Source organism: Ostrea edulis, chromosome 1, assembly GCF_947568905.1.
Source record: "Ostrea edulis chromosome 1, xbOstEdul1.1, whole genome shotgun sequence".
Taxonomy (NCBI): domain Eukaryota; kingdom Metazoa; phylum Mollusca; class Bivalvia; order Ostreida; family Ostreidae; genus Ostrea; species Ostrea edulis.
In genome coordinates this window covers 91,407,955-91,427,919 of record NC_079164.1, presented here as the reverse complement: position 1 = coordinate 91,427,919, position 19,965 = coordinate 91,407,955, and the positions used below count along the sequence as shown (strand labels likewise).

The 19,965-nt window shown below is 35.2% G+C and overlaps 1 protein-coding gene across 2 annotated transcripts in view; it reads right to left on the bottom strand.

The window, feature by feature from the left end:
- LOC125674749 (spermidine synthase-like) overlaps positions 1–13,621 on the bottom strand; it is a 27,284-nt gene extending 13,663 nt beyond the window's left edge. Inside the window, exons 1-3 of one of the 2 annotated variants that reach the window (XM_048912022.2) lie at positions 10,586–13,621; positions 5,411–5,531; positions 799–891 (exon numbers count right to left, since the gene is read on the bottom strand). In XM_048912022.2, coding sequence (XP_048767979.1) covers positions 799–891; positions 5,411–5,531; positions 10,586–10,716 — 345 coding nt within the window. In that variant the 5' untranslated portion in view covers positions 10,717–13,621. Of the gene's footprint in view, positions 1–798; positions 892–5,410; positions 5,532–9,619; positions 9,983–10,585 lie in introns of those variants that run through there. The other variant, XM_056165764.1, reaches the window with a different exon arrangement.
- Positions 13,622–19,965: the final 6,344 nt, after the last annotated feature.

Below are 19,965 nucleotides of genomic sequence, written 5' to 3'. Positions count from 1 at the left end.
AGGTACACTATATTCTTTTGGCCTCAATATTTATCACTAATCATGGTGTAATAAAGAGTGTACAAATTTTCAGGGAAATCCATGTTCTAGTCTCATTAAAAAATGTCTGGACAATATCATATCCACAGACAGATGGGCAGACAGACAGACAGATGATTCCATTATACGCTAAACTTATGCAATAGTCTCTGAGATACCACATCGTTACAAAATTAATAGAAAATGACGAAGTCTATAAAGTTAAAAAACACCTTTAAAATGAAAATATCCAGAACTTCCTTGAATGTTACAGAATCGCAATAAAAACAGGTGCACAACTTCATCATATACATACTACATACACAAAGTTTAAATCAAATCTGTACATTTGTTTTAAAGATATAATCTGGACAAAGACAACACCCCCTCAAAATGAAGAAAAATATCCATACTTCCTTGATTGTTACAAAACCCCAATCAAATAGCAGGTGTACAACTTCATTATTCATAGAAAACATATGCAAAAGTTTTAATCAAATCTGTTCACCAGTGTTAAATATATATTCTGGACAGACTCGATCTAGTATACCCCCCCCCCCTCCCCACTTTCTTTGCTGGGAAACAATAACTATAGTAATTTAATTGTGAAGATGAAGACATTGTTCTACTTCTTTCCACAACTTTGAACCAAATTATTCAATTTTTATAAAACATTTTTATCAACTCTCTCCTCTTACACAGCCATTATGTGAACATGATTACTCATTTAATATGTAACATGAATACACATTTAATATGCAAAATGGTCGTTAACATTACCTCGTCTATTTCACACAAAATGACCTTCTGAACGCTGGTGTTTTTCAGAACTTCCCTAACAACTCCACCATCTCCACCGCCCACAACAAGCACCTACAACAATCATGGGTCACATTAAATACACAACATATAAAACCTTGTCTTTTACCTTGAAATAAAATCATAGTCTTATTGTTTTACATTAAAATATAAAGTGCTCCGCTAGGGTACATGATACGCCCATCTGAAACTCTATGCACATGATGCATATGTATGTATGTTTGCATGCTTAGAGTCAGAATTTGTAATGCTGTCAGTTGCAATTCCAAAATGAGGTCACAGTTAACTAATTTTGGGTTGCAACACATCTTCACCCAAGATGCATCAACCTACCAAGTTTGATGGTTCTAGGCCTCACAGTGTGCAATATATGATTTGGGAACAATTTGAATATTATGGCCATCAAGGTTTATTGATTCCTTACCTCGCACTAACCCTTGACATCAGTGACTATCAAAAAGTTGGGCTCGTTCTGATTGTTTCCACAAAAGAGTGGGAACCAATGAGAATTAATGAGGTTCTATTTATAACAACGCGAAGCAGAAGATGCAAATAAAAACATGTGTATTGATACCTACAGTTATGGCTATTTCAATCAATTTATCAATACAGCAGTATGAGATCGCGTCATTTGTATCCATATACACCATAACAAGATGCAGTAATTTCATTGAATGTTTTATTTATAGTGGATTGCGTAATGATCTAATGAGCCCGACTTTTATATAGCGACTGATGTCGAGGGTTAGTGCGAGGTAACGAATCAATAACCCTTGACTTGTGAAGATGGGGGGAAAGGTACTGATTGAATATAAATGTGATTATATCTTGGTCTTTACTTTTTAAAAAAAAACAACTCTTTAACTAAAACAACAAGAGGTACTGTGAGCAATGCTCACTAAGAATACCCCCCGCTTACCCCAATCTCCCAAAGGGTGTTGTTAATAGGTATAAATTACCTCTTTCCTGAGTGTAAAAATATGGTATGCCTTTGTAGAAGAAAATGGAAGATATAGTCCGAACACAAATCCATGGCATAAACGTATAATTTTGACCTTGAGATCAAAGGTCAAGGTCATAATGAGGTCATGAATGTACATGACATATAGTCTCATGGTGATACACCCATGTCTTATGGTATGACTATGTCAAAACCCTATAATCAATTTTGACCTTGAGGTCAATGTTCAAGGTCATATAGAGGTCATGAAGGTACCAAACACATCGTCTCATGGTGATACACTCATGTGTCAAATATGGTATGCCTATGTCAAAGAACAAAGAAGGCATGGCCCGGACACGAATCCATTGTAAAAAAAACTTTAATTTTGACCTTGAGGTCAAGGGTCAAGGTCATATAGAGGTCATGAAGATACTCGACACATCGTCTCATGGTGATCCACCTGTGTGCCAAATATGTTATGCCTAAGTCAAAGAACAAAGAAGTTATGGCCCGGACATGAATCTGCACAGACAGACAGTGATTCCTATATAACCCCCCCCCCCCCTTTAATGTGATTTGTATATTTTAATCAAAAAATTCCCAATCTGAACAAAAATTCTGATAAATTTCCCAATCTGAAGGAATCTGGACCCCATCCCAAAACAAAAACTGTAATGTCAGTCCTGCTTTGTCAAACTATTGATGTCAAAGTGGCAATAGACAATGAAATATATTTTGTACACTTACTTCTATCAAAATACTGTCATTAAACGTGTACCGCTAGTTAAAATAAACAGAATCTGAAATAACTTTTATCGTCATCTACATTAGGTCAATTAAAATTAATTGATAGATTATCATCCCTGCCCGCCCCTAAAAAAGGGCCCGCCCCGATGTTTTTAATTTTCGCAAAATTTACGATTTCAAACAAACTTGCTTCCCAGTGACATGAGTGAATAATTAAGGTCCCAGAATGTTGGTTTTATATCTTCTACCAAGGATTCTTTGAATGTTAAGTTGATTAACACTTTGTCTGATGCCTTTTGTCATTAATTTTTTTTCTCAGGAAATAAAAATTAAAAAATAAAATCCTCCTGCACCAAATTTGTTTGTGACCCTGGATGATAATCTACTAATTAAGTTGAATTGGCCTTACCAGTCTATCATATATTCATACACTTTACACTTTGTGCCCATGTATAAACATTCAAAGAAATATCAATCATCCTTCCATTACAGAAAAGCTGATATTTTCACAAGTGCGTATTGTAACTCATCGATATGCAACTTAACACTGATATTATCTCCAAATCTTCAGGCATGACAAAGAATTTTGGTGTATGCAAAAATGAAGGACAGAGATGATACTGCACATGTAAGCCCTCCAACATTTTTTTCAATGATGATACAAATAACAAGAGGCCCATGGATCACATCGCTCACCCAAGTCACATTGGCCCTGCACTGTTCAGCTGCTGTGATTTTTAAAAGATTTTTTATATTTTGTTTATTCCCATAAAATTTGTTGACCCCATATTGAGGCCCCAACCTAGCTCCTAAGGATCACAACATAAGTGAAAATGAATTCACATAACACAAAGATGCCTCAAACAAATATGACTAACACGATCTTTCTGTTTTGGATAAGACCAAGGTCACAAGGTCATTAATCATGGTATGATATGAAGACCTTGCCATAATAAACCTATATACAGAATATGAAATCATTATCTTAAATAGTTAAGGAGATATCAAATCAGTAAGATTTTTATTAAAAGTTGGTCTAAATTTCAGGTCAAGGTCAGTGTTAAGCTTCACAAAATAATAAGGTCTTGTCATAAAGAACCTATATACAAAGTATAAAAGCCCGAACTTAAATAGTTCAGGAGATATTGAATAGGTCAGGAAAGTAGGTCAAATTCCAAGGTCAAAAGATCAAACACCATTGTGTACAAGGTGTTGCCATAAACAATCTATCTGCAACATATGACAGCCCAGTCCAAATATATTTAATAAGTTATGTTTGTTTATTTAAAAGTAGGTAAAACTCTGAGTTCAAGATCACAAGGACAAAGACCATGATATAAAATGAAAGGTCTTACCATAAGAAATATATACTAGTATGCGAGATATAGAAGATCTACCTTAAATAGTACAGGGCATATTGTATAGGTCAGTTTGCATTAAAAGTAAGTCAAATTTCAAGGTCACAAGATCACACACCATTGCATCACATGAAAGATCTTTCTGTAAAAAAAAAAGTATATACAAAATATGAAAGCCCTAGCTTAAATAATTCAAGAGATATTTTTCAAGATTTTCCCCAAATATCAACATATAACACTTTGATCCCATTGTGAAAACGCCCTACCCCCTGGGACCATGAACTGCACAAACTTTAATCTGGTCTATATCAGGAAACTTTCATGTATATGTCAACTTTTCTGGCCTAGTGGTTCTTAAAAGAATTTTTTAAAAGATTTTCGTACATACTCATATGTAAAACTTTGATCCCCTATTGTGGCCCCATCCTACCCCCAGGGACCATGATTTGAACAAACTTAAATCTGCACTATGTTAGGAAGCTTTCATGTAAATTTTCAACATTTCTGGCCCTGTGGTTCTTGAGAAGATTTTCAAAGAGTTTCCTTATATATTTGCAAGTAAATATTTTATCCCTTATTGTGGCCCCATCCTACTCCCAAGGGTCATGATTTGGACAAATATGAATCTGCACTATATCAGGAAGCTTTCATGTGAACTTTTCTGGCTCAGTGATTCTTGGGAAGATTTTTAAATGACCCCAACCTATTTTTGCGATTATCTCCCCTTTGAAGGGGACAAGGCCCTCCATTTTAGCAAACTTGAATCCCCTTCAGCAAAGGACAATGTGTACTAAGTTTGATTGAAATTGGCCCAGTTGTTCTGGAGAAGATGAAAATGTGAAAAGACGACGGACAACAGGTGATCAGAATAGCTCACTTGAGCTTTTAGTTCTGGTGAGCTAAAATGAGTTGTAATTTTACTGTAATAAACACTTGGTTATATAACTTACAATCTCATTAAGCTCTGTTGATGGTTTTATGGAGGGTTGTAATTTTACTGTAATAAACACTTGGTTATATAACTTACAATCTCATTAAGCTCTGTTGATGGTTTTATGGAGGGTTGTAATTTTACTGTAATAAACACTTGGTTATATAACTTACAATCTCATTAAGCTCTGTTGATGGTTTTATGGAGGGTTGTAATTTTACTGTAATAAACACTTGGTTATATAACTTACAATCTCATTAAGCTCTGTTGATGGTTTTATGGAGGGTTGTAATTTTACTGTAATAAACACTTGGTTATATAACTTACAATCTCATTAAGCTCTGTTGATGGTTTTATACAGGGTTGTTTACCTGTTTATAGTTTACCTGCTGAAGTTCTGTCTACCTGTAGAGAACTGTATATATTTTTCTTAGGGTTTGTGTACCTATTAAGGGTTCTGTATACCTGTTCAACACTTTCTGGTAGGTCTGTCAAGACCCATAAGATTTGGACACCTGTTAAGGTTTGACATACCTGTTGAAGGTTTGACATACCTGTTGAGGGTTTGACATACTTGTTGAGGGTTTGACATACCTGTTGAGGGTTTTCGTGACAGGACAGTGGGAGATGGGCTATCATTTCCTGATAGGCATGTTCATCTTTCTCTGTGCACTGAATAATACCATCCAGGACTAGCACATTTCCAAATGATTTGCTTCAAAACATTTACATTAATATCAATTCATGCGTCATAGGTACTGAATTTCACATATAAAACTCTAAGAGAAATATTAGTGAAATATCATCAATACATAGCATAACTACATACAATAGACATAACAATTTTTCTAAAATATTAATAATAATAATTTCCTCCACATTTCAATTCACTTTCTAATTTTCATGAAAGGTGGCTGTTTAACAATTCCTAAAAGACGGTTAAAGCTGATTAGCTGGTTGTATTTTATATCTTGTGTACACAAAACTGGTTGAGTTTTAAATTTTGTGTACTGTGCATTAAAGCCAGTTGTGATTTCTTATTGACATGGAGCGGTGAGCAGACAAATTGAATAGCATGTTAGTGCTTTGGTGGCTCAGCCTACTTGATACTGGTTTTGACAAGATCTATAACACAATGAGCTCTGTCTGTCCAGTGTTACCGTTTTCTTGGGGAGGGGGTTATGGAATATAAATACCAGGTATATTTTTTGTAGATAAAGCCATTTATGTGTTTATATTTCCTGTCCAAAAAGTTGTTCCATTTCTTTTAATTTTATATCCATAAAGTAGTTGTGTTCTTTTTATTCTATTTCACTAACAATATCTTCGTAGTCTTTGATGATAAGGTCTTCCAACAGTCTGTTGGAATTCCCAATGGGCAATAATTGTGCTCCTTGTTAGCTGACCTGTTTTTATATTCTTATGAAGCAGAGTTTATTCAAAAGCTTCTACATGAGATGAAAAATTCTCTTGCTGTGGCCTTCAACTCGACATTTAAATACATGTGTATATCAACGTTTTCTCTATTAACAATAATCCTTTTCATCTATCCCAGCGAACTTGAAATAAAAGACATCACAGAGTCCTCCACATCTGCTTCGCACTTAAATATTTTATTGAAAATAAATATTAACAGCAAACTAACAACCCAGCTGTATGACAAACAGGATGATTTCAGATTCTCCATCGTCAACTTCCCATATTTGTGTGGTAATATTCCATCATCACCTGCATATGGTGTTTATACCTCTCAACCGATTTGATACACAAGAGATTGTTCTATGCATGATCAATTTTTTTTATCAAGGTAGGCTACTGACAAACAAGTTGATGTTACAGAGGTTTCAACAGTCTCATTTAAAGTCTGCATTTCACAAATTCTATTGTCGTTATAATGATCTAGTTTGCAAATACAAGCTATCTTTGGGTCAACTGCTGCCTGAATTGTTTTGTGGCAGTTGTTGGACCGTTCTTAGCATGCTGATTTTGGCTGCGGATTGCTCTGTTTCTGCTCGGTGTGGTGCTCGCAGCAGGTGTGGCCGGTCGGCAGGGGATGCTTGCTCATTCTGTGTGGCTGGTCCCACCTCTGGTGTATCCGGAAGTCGGTGTTTACCCAACTCTCTCTTTTGTATTCTTTGTGAGAGTTATGAGATTGATCACTGTTCGTTATCTTCACCTTTCATATCCATAAAGTAGATGTCTTTTTTCAAATTTTACATCCATAATTTAAAGCAGTTGTGCTTTAATTCATATCCATAATTAAGTAGTTGTGCTTTTTTTATATCCATAAAGTAGTTGTGTTTCATATTTTGGGATGCTGTTAATGGTAGTTGGACTAATACTTAAACACTGATATGTACAAGTAATGAGATCTTCAAAGTGAATACATGTATTGGTGTATATATATGTAAAACAAACAAATATTGAATTTGCCTGCATGCCTATTTGATAGAAAATACAAAGCGCACATTGAAGACGAACAGCTCTTGTGTATCATCTTTTTATCTTCATATTCTTTAATAAGGCAGTGAGATATAATATTAAAGCTTCAAACACTTCAAGTCTTAGAACTTTTGAACAGATGAAAACAGCATATCCAATTTGTTGTTCTGAAAAAAGAACATTGACATCTCAGCAGTGGAGAATCTACTAAACATACGACCTAACAAATGTTAACATTTAAAAATGATGGAAAATGAGGTACAATCAAATGTTAAAATGGTAAACTGTTGTTGAGATGCTTATTCTATAAATTCTAATACTGTGGAGGTAAAAAACACAATATGCAAAGATTATCTGTATATTCCATTTTTGACTACTGTATCATGATATATAATGTATCGCATGACCGTATCGTGTCGTGAGGTGGCTGGCAATACTCAGGCTTACACATAGTATAGAAGAACTACAAGATATCATTCTGCATTTAATACAAGGAGTGCCGTATCATCACTATTATAAAAGAGAGATTATATCAGCTCTCAAGATCCTGCTGTAATAGACTACGAGGATCTGTACAACATGCTCCTCACACCTTCACAGTGCTCCATGCGAGAGAGAATCTTCCAAGGCAGATCAAGACCAGTTAAGACTCAAAAGCAGATTTCTAACACTCTATCCAAACTAATGGGCATTCAAAAAGATGGACCGGACATCAGTGACTTCGACATAAAGGATTTTCTCCAGAATTTCATCAGCACAAAAGAAGGGGACTGTTGTTAGAAAACACAGGAACAATAACAGTTATACACCATGCAATATTATGTTTTAATTGTATTCATGGATAAAAATAAATAAATATAATCCAAAGGAAAGGTGAAGATATATGATAACAAACAGTGATCAATCTCTTAACTCCTATAAGCAACACAAAATAGAGAGTTTGGCAAATACGGACCCCTGGACACACCAGAGGTTGGATCAGGTGTCTAGGAGGAGTAAGCATCCCCTGTTGACCAGTCACACCCACTGTGAGCCCAATATCTTGATCAGGTAAACGGAGTTATCCGTAGTCAAAATCAAAGTGCCAAGAACAGCCTAACAATCAGTATGAAACACGTCAGACAACATTTGACCCAATAATAAGTTGTATTGACAAACTAGATCATTATAACGACCATTGAATTTGCGAAATGCTGACTTTAAATGAGGCTGTTGAAATCATCAATTTGTTTGTCAGTAGCCTGTCTCGATTTAAAATTTATCATACGTAGAACAATCTCTTGTGTATCGAATCAGTTGAGAGATATAAACACCATATGCAAATGATAATGGAATATTGCTATGTAAATGTAGGAAGCTGACGATGGAGAATCTGAAATCATCCCGTTTGTCATAAAATTGAGTTGTTAGTCAGTCTGATTAAAATCAAACCTCTCACTTTGCTCGATATAAAGACAATCCAACGCAGCAATTGTCCGTATAATGAGTGAAGTGAGAGGTTTGATTTTAATCATTTGCCATTAATATTTACTTTTAATAAAATGTCTAAGTATGAAGCAAAAGTGGATGATTCTGTGGTGCCTTTTATTTGACTTCACAGTGATTTATCGAATCAACATATGAATGAAGATAATTATTGTTAATACATGTACATAAAATGTCGTCGATATATCTAAATGTCGAATTGAAGGCCACAGCAAGAAATTTTTTCTTCTCACATAGAAGCTTTTGAAGAAATTCTGCTTAATATGTCATTTTCATTTTTATAGAATTATAACTTTGAACACTCTTAACTTGTGGACTCATAAAAAAATTTCTGGGACTAAACTATTTCAAAACCCACGAGTCCAGGAATCGTCTTGGAAAATTCCTTGAACATGATAACTTATCATGCTTATACATGTATTTTGAAGCCTGTTCACACTACAAACCAGTCAGAATAAGCTCACAAAAAAGATTTTATTATATTCTTTAAATGTTCACGCTAAATTAATTTGCAAGCATTTTCATAAAGTGTAAATTCAAATTTGTTTACACAATGATGTTTTGAACCAGGGTGGGATAATAAATTTATGTGAAGTAATCAATGGTTTATATGGGAAATATTTCTTTGTCATAGAGAAGATTCAAATGTGTGCATGAAACCTTCCATGATAGCTAAAATCTTTGTGGCATCATGCATAAATGCTTGACCATAAGATTTAAATTGGCATATTAAATTCTATTCAAGAAATCTGTATCAAACAAGAAGCTGTATGCATCAATTTCGTTTGGACATCATTTGCAAGTTTAAACAAAATTTATATGCAGACTTTTCTGAGTGACATTTCTAAATTAATTTTCATTCACGAGAATACTAACTTATCAAACATGATGATCTAAAAGGTTCCTGCTGTTCCTGAACACTGTACAAATATAAAAACTAGTAACAAGTGTTATATAATATATTGATCTTAATTCTAGTTCACAGTTAACATCACACACTCTTCATCAGTCAACAGCCTAAGACATATCAACTGCAAAAGTTGGATGCAACTTGTCTTTTGCATGCAGATTAGATTCACAATACACTCGGCACATTTCATATCCAAAGAGTGTTATTCATATCTGCTGATAAAAGGTTTCATATATCCAAAGCATTTATTTGTAAACTACTGTAACATTATACACAAGTTAGACTAGATTTACACTAAACAAAATAATGTCAGACAAGGCAGTCTAAATCTGCATTCATGTCAGTAATTGGGCAGCAAGTTTATATCTTCATGGATCGCGACCAGGAAAGTTATGAAACCATAACTTCCATATTACTTGTTCGATATGTACAACAGTACAAATTTGTTCCACTGTATGCCTACCTTTCTTACAGCAAGTATAGTATTTCATAAACTGTAATTCAAATGAAAAATGTCAAAAATCAAATATTTAAATCACCTTCAAAAATGAAATATGGCACTTCGCCAAAAAATAATAATTAAAAAATCGGTTAGGAAACACGCCCAATACTTTGAATACAGTATATATGTATACACTATATGTTCTCACATTATTTATTAATTTGATTCAATACCCCCCCCCCCTCCCTCTACCTTTAAACATGTGCATTGAACTAACACCATGACATATTTCATGTCAAGTGTAAATTAGCAATTCTACACAACACAGGCCCGCTACATCATGCAGTGCAGGTCATTTTCTAAACTTTCGAAAACATTACTGATTAGTCACTATGATTATCATCGAAGTACAATTAACTTAATCACTAAAAGACTAATATCCTATCATCTTTGTCTCTTCGTTGTGATTATCTTGCAAATGCATTCCTACCTTTTAAACACAAGGATCTCCTGAAATTTAGATTTTTCTTGGTGCAAAATCTGTTCTATCTCTAATGAGAAGCAGAGTCCGGACCACATTTCATTCATTTCACGAAACCATTTCCCGTCAATGCACGACATCTCTCTGCATGCAATTAATCTTTTAATGTTACAAGATACTAAATCAGTAGTTTGATAGATTAAAATAATTTTGTCGCGTCGTCTACCTTCTTAGATTTTCTAGCGTGTTTCGTTGATCGCATTTCTGAGAATGTCTAACCCGATTTATACTGAGAGCAATCTTTATCGTAGCAAGCGACGGCTGATTTCAAAGGGCACTTTTAACATGGTCATGATGATGTCTATCAATTTTTCATACCAGTAATTTTTATCTAAGTGACCCATGGACAACAGCGCTCACCCACGCTTCTCGATGAGTCAGAGATCAGGTTGACACACCAGTGTGCACTTTCATCTCATCGTCACAAACCACGGCTGCTGAAACGTACATGGCTGGCGACGATTTCATCTGTACTTTTAAAAAATAAATGGAGCTCATTTAGTACAATAATTATCAAAGCTGTATCGAACTCTCTTGGGGTGGGGGTGATTTCTCTCGTATGACCTTTGAACAGTCAGTTTATATTGAAATGATTAACGGGTCACCAGCCTACCTTCTGGTCAATTTATCAAGTTAGAATTTTTTAATGATTTTTTTAATGACAACATAAATATTTAAATGAATTTTCAAGAAAGTTGAGAGTTTTAACAGTATAATTTGGGTTAGAATCACGTATTTTACTATAAAATCATCTTTCCCCCCTGTGAAACACAAATTCTTTTTAACGGGTATTTATACCAAAACTTTTATTGTTTCACGGGGGAGGTTGAGTGGGGGGTGGGGGTATTTTACAAGTACCAAAACACATGCAGAGAAAATGTTCAGTAACTCGCATTTTTTTTTTTTTTTAGGTTATCAAATAAATTTCAAAATTATAAAGATTAACCATTTTCACTCAATAATATAAAGTAATTTGACAAATTAAATGGTATATTTATTTATACCAATAAAAAATTTTAACTAGAGATTGTTTTTTATGGGAAAAAAAGTCTCCCCAGCTCCCCAAATTGGAAGTACTCCAAATACATGTACATGAAACCTCCTCCCCTCAATATAAGCATGGACAGGAACAGACATTATAAACGCCAATAAGACACATAGGAGAAGTGTTCACACACAAATTTACACCCTCTGCCCCTCAGATCCACTATAACTTTAAAGAAAACAATTGGATCATCCTGTCCCTACAATATGAACATCTGCAAATGACAATGAAGTATATTGTAAAAAGTTTCAAGTCTATCGGATAAGCCATATAGGAGGAGAAGTGCTCACAAAATATTTTAACATCCTCCACCCTTCTTAGATCCACTATAACATTTAGGAAAATAATTGAATCATCCTGTCCTGAAAATATGCACATGTATCCACATATGCCAATGAAGCATTGTACAAAGTTTCAAATCTATCAGATAAGCCATAATGGAAATGTGTTCACAAGCTATTTTACATCCCCCACTCCTCTTATAACTTTTGGAAAAATAATTGACTCTTCCCGTCATATGACAATGAAGCATTGTACAGAGTTTCAAGTCAATCCGATAAGCCATATAGGAGGAGAATTAGCGTTCACAAGATTTTGTGACAGACGGACGGACAGAAAGTACATAAACAATGTCTCCCCTGGAAGAGGTGAGACAAATATATGACGTTTTATAGCCGGATTTCAGGGAACAGATTTTTCTATCCCCTAATGAAAAGGAGTTGTAATTAATTACAATTAATTTAAGTTAATAATAATTACAAATGAATTCTACTTTGCATTAAAAAAAATCTCATCAGCAAAATTGCGAAGCTTTTGAAAATATTCAAGTTGAAAATGTAGGTGGGAGTCCATAGTTAACGTGCGTATTTCTTTGGTGTCTACCATAGACATCAGAACGCGCTCCAAGACTAAGAACAGTCCATAAATACATAAAGAAAATATGTCACCTAACGATTCTTTAATCGTTTCAAAATCACTCATGAAGAACAAGAGACTGAATTGCAACTATAAACGCAGTCATTCAACTATGCATGCAGTGCTATATTAAACGAGGGTTTCAAATCCATACATGAAAGGTTACTCCGTTCCATTTGGGTAATTTTAAATGAATTCATTATTATGCATTGCACTGAACATTACCCTGAAGCGGATAAACTTAAATATGCGATTTTTAAAACCAGACAAAATAGAATAATTCAAGGTTTACACTTTCATTCTCCTCCCTTAGGTAGAAGATTAAGACAATGAAAATATCGAACCATTACAGGTGTGATCACATGAAGAGTGAAACAAAAACAGTACAAAGAAAAGGAGGGGGATTACAAACAGTGGTTAGAGCATCGCGCTCATAATCATAATCTCACCTCTGTCGGCGCGGGTTCGAACCCCGGTAAGTGAGAAAGTTTCCCAGTTTACTTTTGGAAGGTCGGTGGTCTCTTCCCAGGTACATTGTATCTGGGTTCTCTCTTCCACTAATAAAAACTGGGCGCCACCAGATAACTGAAAAATTGTTGAGTGTGACGGAAAACAACAACAAATTATATTATATTAGATATATATAATGATATATTATATTAGAAGGAAAGGTATGTAACTGTAGCAGCTGACCTTCCTAGAGTTACCTCCCTGTTGAGCCAATACCCTGCTGTAGTGAGCTGCAGCAGCGCGAACAAGTCGGAAGTTCAACAAAAGAAAGGGGACATAATCCAATTTCTGTAGAGGAGTAGAAGTGTGACCACCAAGCAAAACTAGGTACAACTCGTACTCTGCGAACTGAAATAGCTCTGCCTTAAATAAGAACACCCCACCCCTGATGACGAATGGGTCCAGTAGATGAACAGGAACAGGAGGAGTGGAAGAAAGCATCGATGAAATTATTTCACATATACCGAGCAGTAAGAGGGCAGAACTTTCGTATTTACACGAGTGTTGATATACAGTTTGGCAGCGAACTTGCTGGAGGCTATTTCCTTTATGATGCAATACATGACATGTCAGCTGCTAGAGAAGGACAGCGGCTATGTACATTCAAAATACCTTATATTTGATCAACTACGAAGTTCTAAATCATTAATAAGCTCAAGGTCATTCACATGAACAAGATATAAAACTGTGGATAATACACCACCTTGCCGAACCCCTTGCTGCACTGAGAACCATCTCGACTGTGTTTGGCTAACTACAATTGATCATGAATTCATTCTCCAGATAGTAACAAATTATTATATTATTTTATTCATTTATAAAGCGCAAAATTACATATAGTTTCTATGCGCTGTACAATGTTTGTGCTAATAATCAATGATGATATACTAATAAAAGACCTACAAAAGCTATAAAGGAAATGATAAAACAATAGAAAGAATTCAGATAAAACACGGTAGTAAAATGACAAAGTGGTTGACTTTGACTTGACAAGATACAGTTGGCATACAGGTATTCGTATGCTGGATCAAAATTCAGTTTGCAAGAGCTTGCACATGGAATCCTTGATTGCAATGAATTTTACATTCACAGGGCGTATTCACGCTTGAACAAAAGTGTTTTTAGGTTCTTGCGGAATGCTCCATGTGCTTCAAGCTCGAGAAGTTCCAGTGGCAGTTTATTTCACAATTATACACCTAGTGTTTTTATGGCTCTTGCACAAATGCATTGCTGATGTCTAAAAAGCTTACGTAAACGTTATTTCCATGTTCAAAGTTATGAAAAAACACTTTCTTGAAGATTGAGATAAGGAATTAGACAAACAAGAGTTTTTAAAACTTTTAAGAGAGTTTTAAACTGTATCGAACTCGGGGGGGGGGGGGGGGGGGGGTCCTCTCGTAACCCTGTCAGCTGAACTGGCTCGTGTGAAGCAATGTGAAAGTGGGGACAAGCTTACAATTGAAAAAAGGTATGAAGATATTTCCACCGACTCTTCGAATTAATTTTGAAAGAATCCGAATTCCGGGTCATGAGTTACGAAACCTTGAACTTATAACCTTCAGGCAGTTTATAAATGATTAACGGGCCATCAGCAAATTTGGAGTCCACCAATCATTAGAATGCATACTCCTGCTGGTTCCGAACGCACTCGAGACTCTACAGAGCATTCCTTACATCTATACATTACTGTACATAAAGAAAGTTGGTCACCTAAAGATTCTTTAATATTTTCAAAATCACTCGTGACTAACCAGGGTCGCAATATAAGCGCAGTCATTCAGCTATGCAGTGCTATATTAAACGAGGGTTTCAAATCCATACATCAAAGGTTACTCCGAACCAATCTGGTAAAAATGAATTTCATTGTGCAATGTACTATTACCGTGAAGCGGATAGAATTAAATAAGCTATTTTTAAAAATAGACAAAATAGAATAATGCAAGGTTCATATTTCATAGAGGTGTGAAAAGATAAAAAAAAAAAGTTTAAAAAAAAAGTAGACGAATCAAAATTTACAGAAAAATCGTGATTTGATTTTGGGGGGGAAAGAAGGCAGTCTAGAGCTTTCAGAAACTGGGTCATTTCACTGTTTAAACAGTCAAAAGTGAATATATTTTTATTGATTTCTAGGTTGGAATATGAGTCACAAAGTTGGAGATTTCTTACATTTTAAAATTTTAAATATGTACAAATTTCAGGCAGTTTATCAGGCGTCATACATTGCACACACTTTCTCGTATTTGTAATATTATGAAAAAGAATGGAGGACAAAGCATGTGTTTGAAATGTCGTATAAAGTATTATTGATTAAATCATCCCCCTTTGTATGTCTCGCCTATTTCTTAACAAACGCTTCTGGTAATCGTGAGCTTTAATTTTTTTGTCAAAAATAGGGCCAAATCAGGCCATCTTTTCGTCCTTTTCGAATGTCAGAACTATCTATCTAGAATGCTCCATTATATAATAATACAAGTGGACACTTGTTGTATATAAATATGGATAACAGCACTTCATGTTATCACATTTGTCATCCGGAGTAAATACATGAACTTTTGGTCTAACCCGTCTGTGTCAAAATGAAACGTTATTGCTTTAGTCGAAAAATATATTTTACATTTGATTCAAACAGAGGACTATTATGTGAATGTAATTATTGATCGTGACCCCGATTATTTAGCGAGGAATTATCGCGAGTGCAGAGGAATGTATCCCCGTTCCAGTACTGATTACACCAACCCTTACCCACTATTATAACCCATGCCTAAAGAGTTATGGAGTCAGACGAAACCGAAATCCAAATCACCCCGCAGTGCGATTCGTTTTCTTCTGTTACATCACGCCATGCGTACTCGGATCAGTGCAGTGTAAATTTTAGAACATGTTAATTATCAAACAGTTTATCAAACGATAATGTGGATATAGGACCTAAATCTCTGATAATGTGGATATAGGACCTAAATCTCTGATAATGTGGATATAGGGCCTAAATCTCTGATAATGTGGATATAGGGCCTAAATCTCTGATAATGTGGATATAGGACCTAAATCTCTGATAATGTGGATATAGGACCTAAATCTCTGATAATGTGGATATAGGGCCTAAATCTCTGATAATGTGGATATAGGACCTAAATCTCTGATAATGTGGATATAGGACCTAAATCTCTGATAATGTGGATATAGGGCCTAAATCTCTGATAATGTGGATATAGGACCTAAATCTCTGATAATGTGGATATAGGGCCTAAATCTCTGATGTTTTACTTCCCCAGAGACGTCACCAGCTTTAGTTTAAATGACAAAATTTTCGTATGCATGAGCTTACGATCGAAAGTGGACAGACATAGCTAGCATCCACCACAAGGGACCCGGGTGGTGAAGCCCCACGAAGATACTGAGTCCTGACAAAATGAGACCTGTATATTTTAGGACATGATTTCTATAAGAATGGAGGAGGGGGGGGCGCTGGATGTCTAAAAAAAAAAATGATAGCCCTCTTCAATTGATTTAATATCAATTCAATTGAAGAGAGAAATACTTTGGAGAGAGAGAGAGAGAGAGAGAGAGAGAGAGAGAGAGAGAGAGAGAGAGAGAGCGCAATTATCTAATAAGTCATCTTATTCATCATATTCAGAACTAAATTAATGACTTTTTTAATCGAATTGTTGCTTTAATTCTGTATAAGAATTGAGACGTGCGTTAATTTCTTATACAAAATCGTTGTAAATAATTAAAGATATCTTCAGTTGAACAAAAGATTTATAATAATTTTGCGAGCAATAATTCCGCAATTCATCAATATTATTGCCCGCAATAATTCAATTTGATGAGCGCAGAAAATCAATTATTGTGCGTTATAATTCAGTTGATGAGAGCAATTATTGATTTGATTAAGCGCATCCATGGAATTATTGTGCGAAATCTTCTATCAGAGCGCTCGCTTTGTAACTGGAAGTCGCGAGTTCGAGCCCCGATTGTGCCAATTTCTAGAAATGATAAATGGATGTTGACACCCTTATATTTGCCACACACGTCCCCTTTTAAATTTAACCCAAGACGATAAAGAACCCTCCCTGCTACGGTCATGAGCGCCAAGCATAGTTCCGAAGTGGTAGTTCACACAGGCACCTGCAGAAGTGTGGAGAGCTTGTGTAGATCTTATGTAAACCCCCCCCCCCTTCTAAAATGAAATTATTTTTATACAGAATCAATAATTTATCCAGAATATGTTATTTCCCCACCGATCACCCTCATAAGTCGTTCGGAATAGTCAGTTTCTACCTTCTCCAGGCTTTTGAGATGACCACATGTGAGATACTAATATGCGTTCGGAGTAGTATAATATACATGTATATACAATAAATTATTGATTCTGTATAAAAATATTTTCATTCTAGAAAGGGGGGGGGGGTATATATGTGCGTTCATGTTAGCTTGGAGCTCCATGAAGATCTACGTTGCTGAAGACTACATCTGTACATATTCTGATAACAATACTTGCGAGTGGCCCCGACGTAATCGTACGATATGAATCCCAGCTATCAGCAGAGTGCAAAAACACTGTACTCTTATTAAATATTGCACATTAACTGAATCATTGCTGTCTTCAATTGAATTATAGCGCGCATCAATTCACTTGGTTGCATGTCTCGGCATATTATGATGGCACTGACGAGAATAGATTTTGATATAACTCTGGACAATGAAAGATACATGTTACAAATATATATACATAAAATCTTAAAAATTACTGTGAAATTTATTAGAGAATGTTTTGAATATAGAAGTCAATTACTTAAGACTACATAAAAATTATGTATTGATGTTCAATGGGCCTTCGCATTACTTTTCATTACCAGCTCGTTAGAGTTATCGCGCTTTGATGACTTGTGCGTCATCAATCGGAACTCCTCGAATGTCTCGCGCACTCGACATAATACGCCGGTTTCGAGATACGTCCGAGTTATTTCCCTTTGGAGAACTCTCGTACATAGTAAGGCGCGAAAGAATTTGTTTACTCGCGGGAGTGGGACAGATATTCATCACAGTGTAAGTGAATGTACTCAGTAAATTTCTCATACGCTGTTTGATAACCCGAATTCGACTGATATACAAACTAAGTAAGTGATAAGTATTTAGGGAGTAATTAAATACATAGAATTCTTATCCTATCACGTTATTTCGCTGGTCATAAGTACCATATCCAAGATATTTCTTGCAAATATGACATTGTTTGTATGTTTCCTCTTCGGTAAAACATTTCTTTCGATAGTATTTAGTATTTCCCACATTTACATATTTAAAGAGAAGCCGCTTTTAATACATTTCATCGTCTTCCTCGTTGGCTGCATATCCACTCTGTCCCACTTAGGCATTCAAAGTTCCACTAAATGCATCTCCTATACAGAAGAGTTCGTATCTCGAAACTGGCGTATTGGCAATGCATCAAATCTATGTCGAGTGCGCGAGACATTCGAGGAGTTCCGATTGGTGCGTCATTGGTAAGAAAATGCACAAGTCTCGCGAGCAAGTGCGAGATTACTGGGACATAAACGAAACGTTCATAGCACCCCTCCCCCTTTTAAGAGTTAAAATACATGTTGTATTTTTAAATAAAATAACCATTGATCAAACTGCATTTTTGAAATATTCTAACACTATTTTATTAAAGATGTTTTTTTAAACTCCACCACACCTATTTTCACCACACCTATTTTCAAAAATTCCAAACAACGATGCTCTCTGTCCTAAGTCCATCAATATTTTGTAATTTTCAAAATAGCTTCGATGCAGTTTGGAAACCCATTAGTTGTGTTAATTAGTGTTATAAACGTCTAAAAGAAATGCAGTTTGGTATATATATAACTTGTTCTAAAGTGGGGTGGGGGGGGGGGGGGGTGTGTGTGTACGTGTACGATTACAAAGTCCATGCCATATGAAGATGTCCTAATTGTATGATAAAATAGAATGTCTTCATAGTCTGATAGAATAACTTTAAAAACATATTAATCCCATTAATTACAAGAAAAGTTCTTGTGTTGGATGTGCATATAGGTTTTTCCTTTCACAGTTCTTGCGATTGATGCTTTATATCGGTCAGATTTGGCCAATTTAGTACCTTCTCTCCCTCACATAGATAAATAAGTTCGTCTGTGTTCTTGAAAGAATAATCAAATCCTAAATTTGACTTTAGAATTTTAATCAGTGTTGTGGTTTGCAGTCGGTTATAATATGTATTCGATACCATAATTTATATTACCTATGCCTAAGTAATGTGTTTACATTATGTTGTCCCGGTAGCACGACTTTACGCGCCTTTAATTTGGAGAGTTCCACTAATGGAAATGATAATGTAATTGTGTTTGTGCCAATAAATATTTGTATTTGTATAAACGTTTTCAGAATGGGTTTGAATTGCAGCGTGCTAATACCAAAGACAAGTTAGTTTGGTGGATAAATGATGCTGGTCAGGTTAATACAAATGTTTCTTACTATGATCTGACTGAAAACAAGTTGCATGTCTTGTATCATAGAGCTAATTAAAAAGATAGTTAACTTTAGTACCCACCCACTCCCCACACAACTATAAGCCATAGTTTTGATTTTAAACTATATAAATCACAAAACTGTTAGCCTATATTTGTTGTTCCACCATTTTCTTTAAAATCATTATTCAAGATATATCTTGCTTTGTTTCAGTTTCTTTGCTTGTTGGGCCTTGTGAATTTGACCCACCCCCCTTCCTCTCTTCCTAAGCAAACATGACCCTCTCCTGATTTTCATGAGAATATTTATTTCTATAGATGATAAATGAATGTTGACACCTTTATATTTGCCATATATGTCCCCTTTGATATTC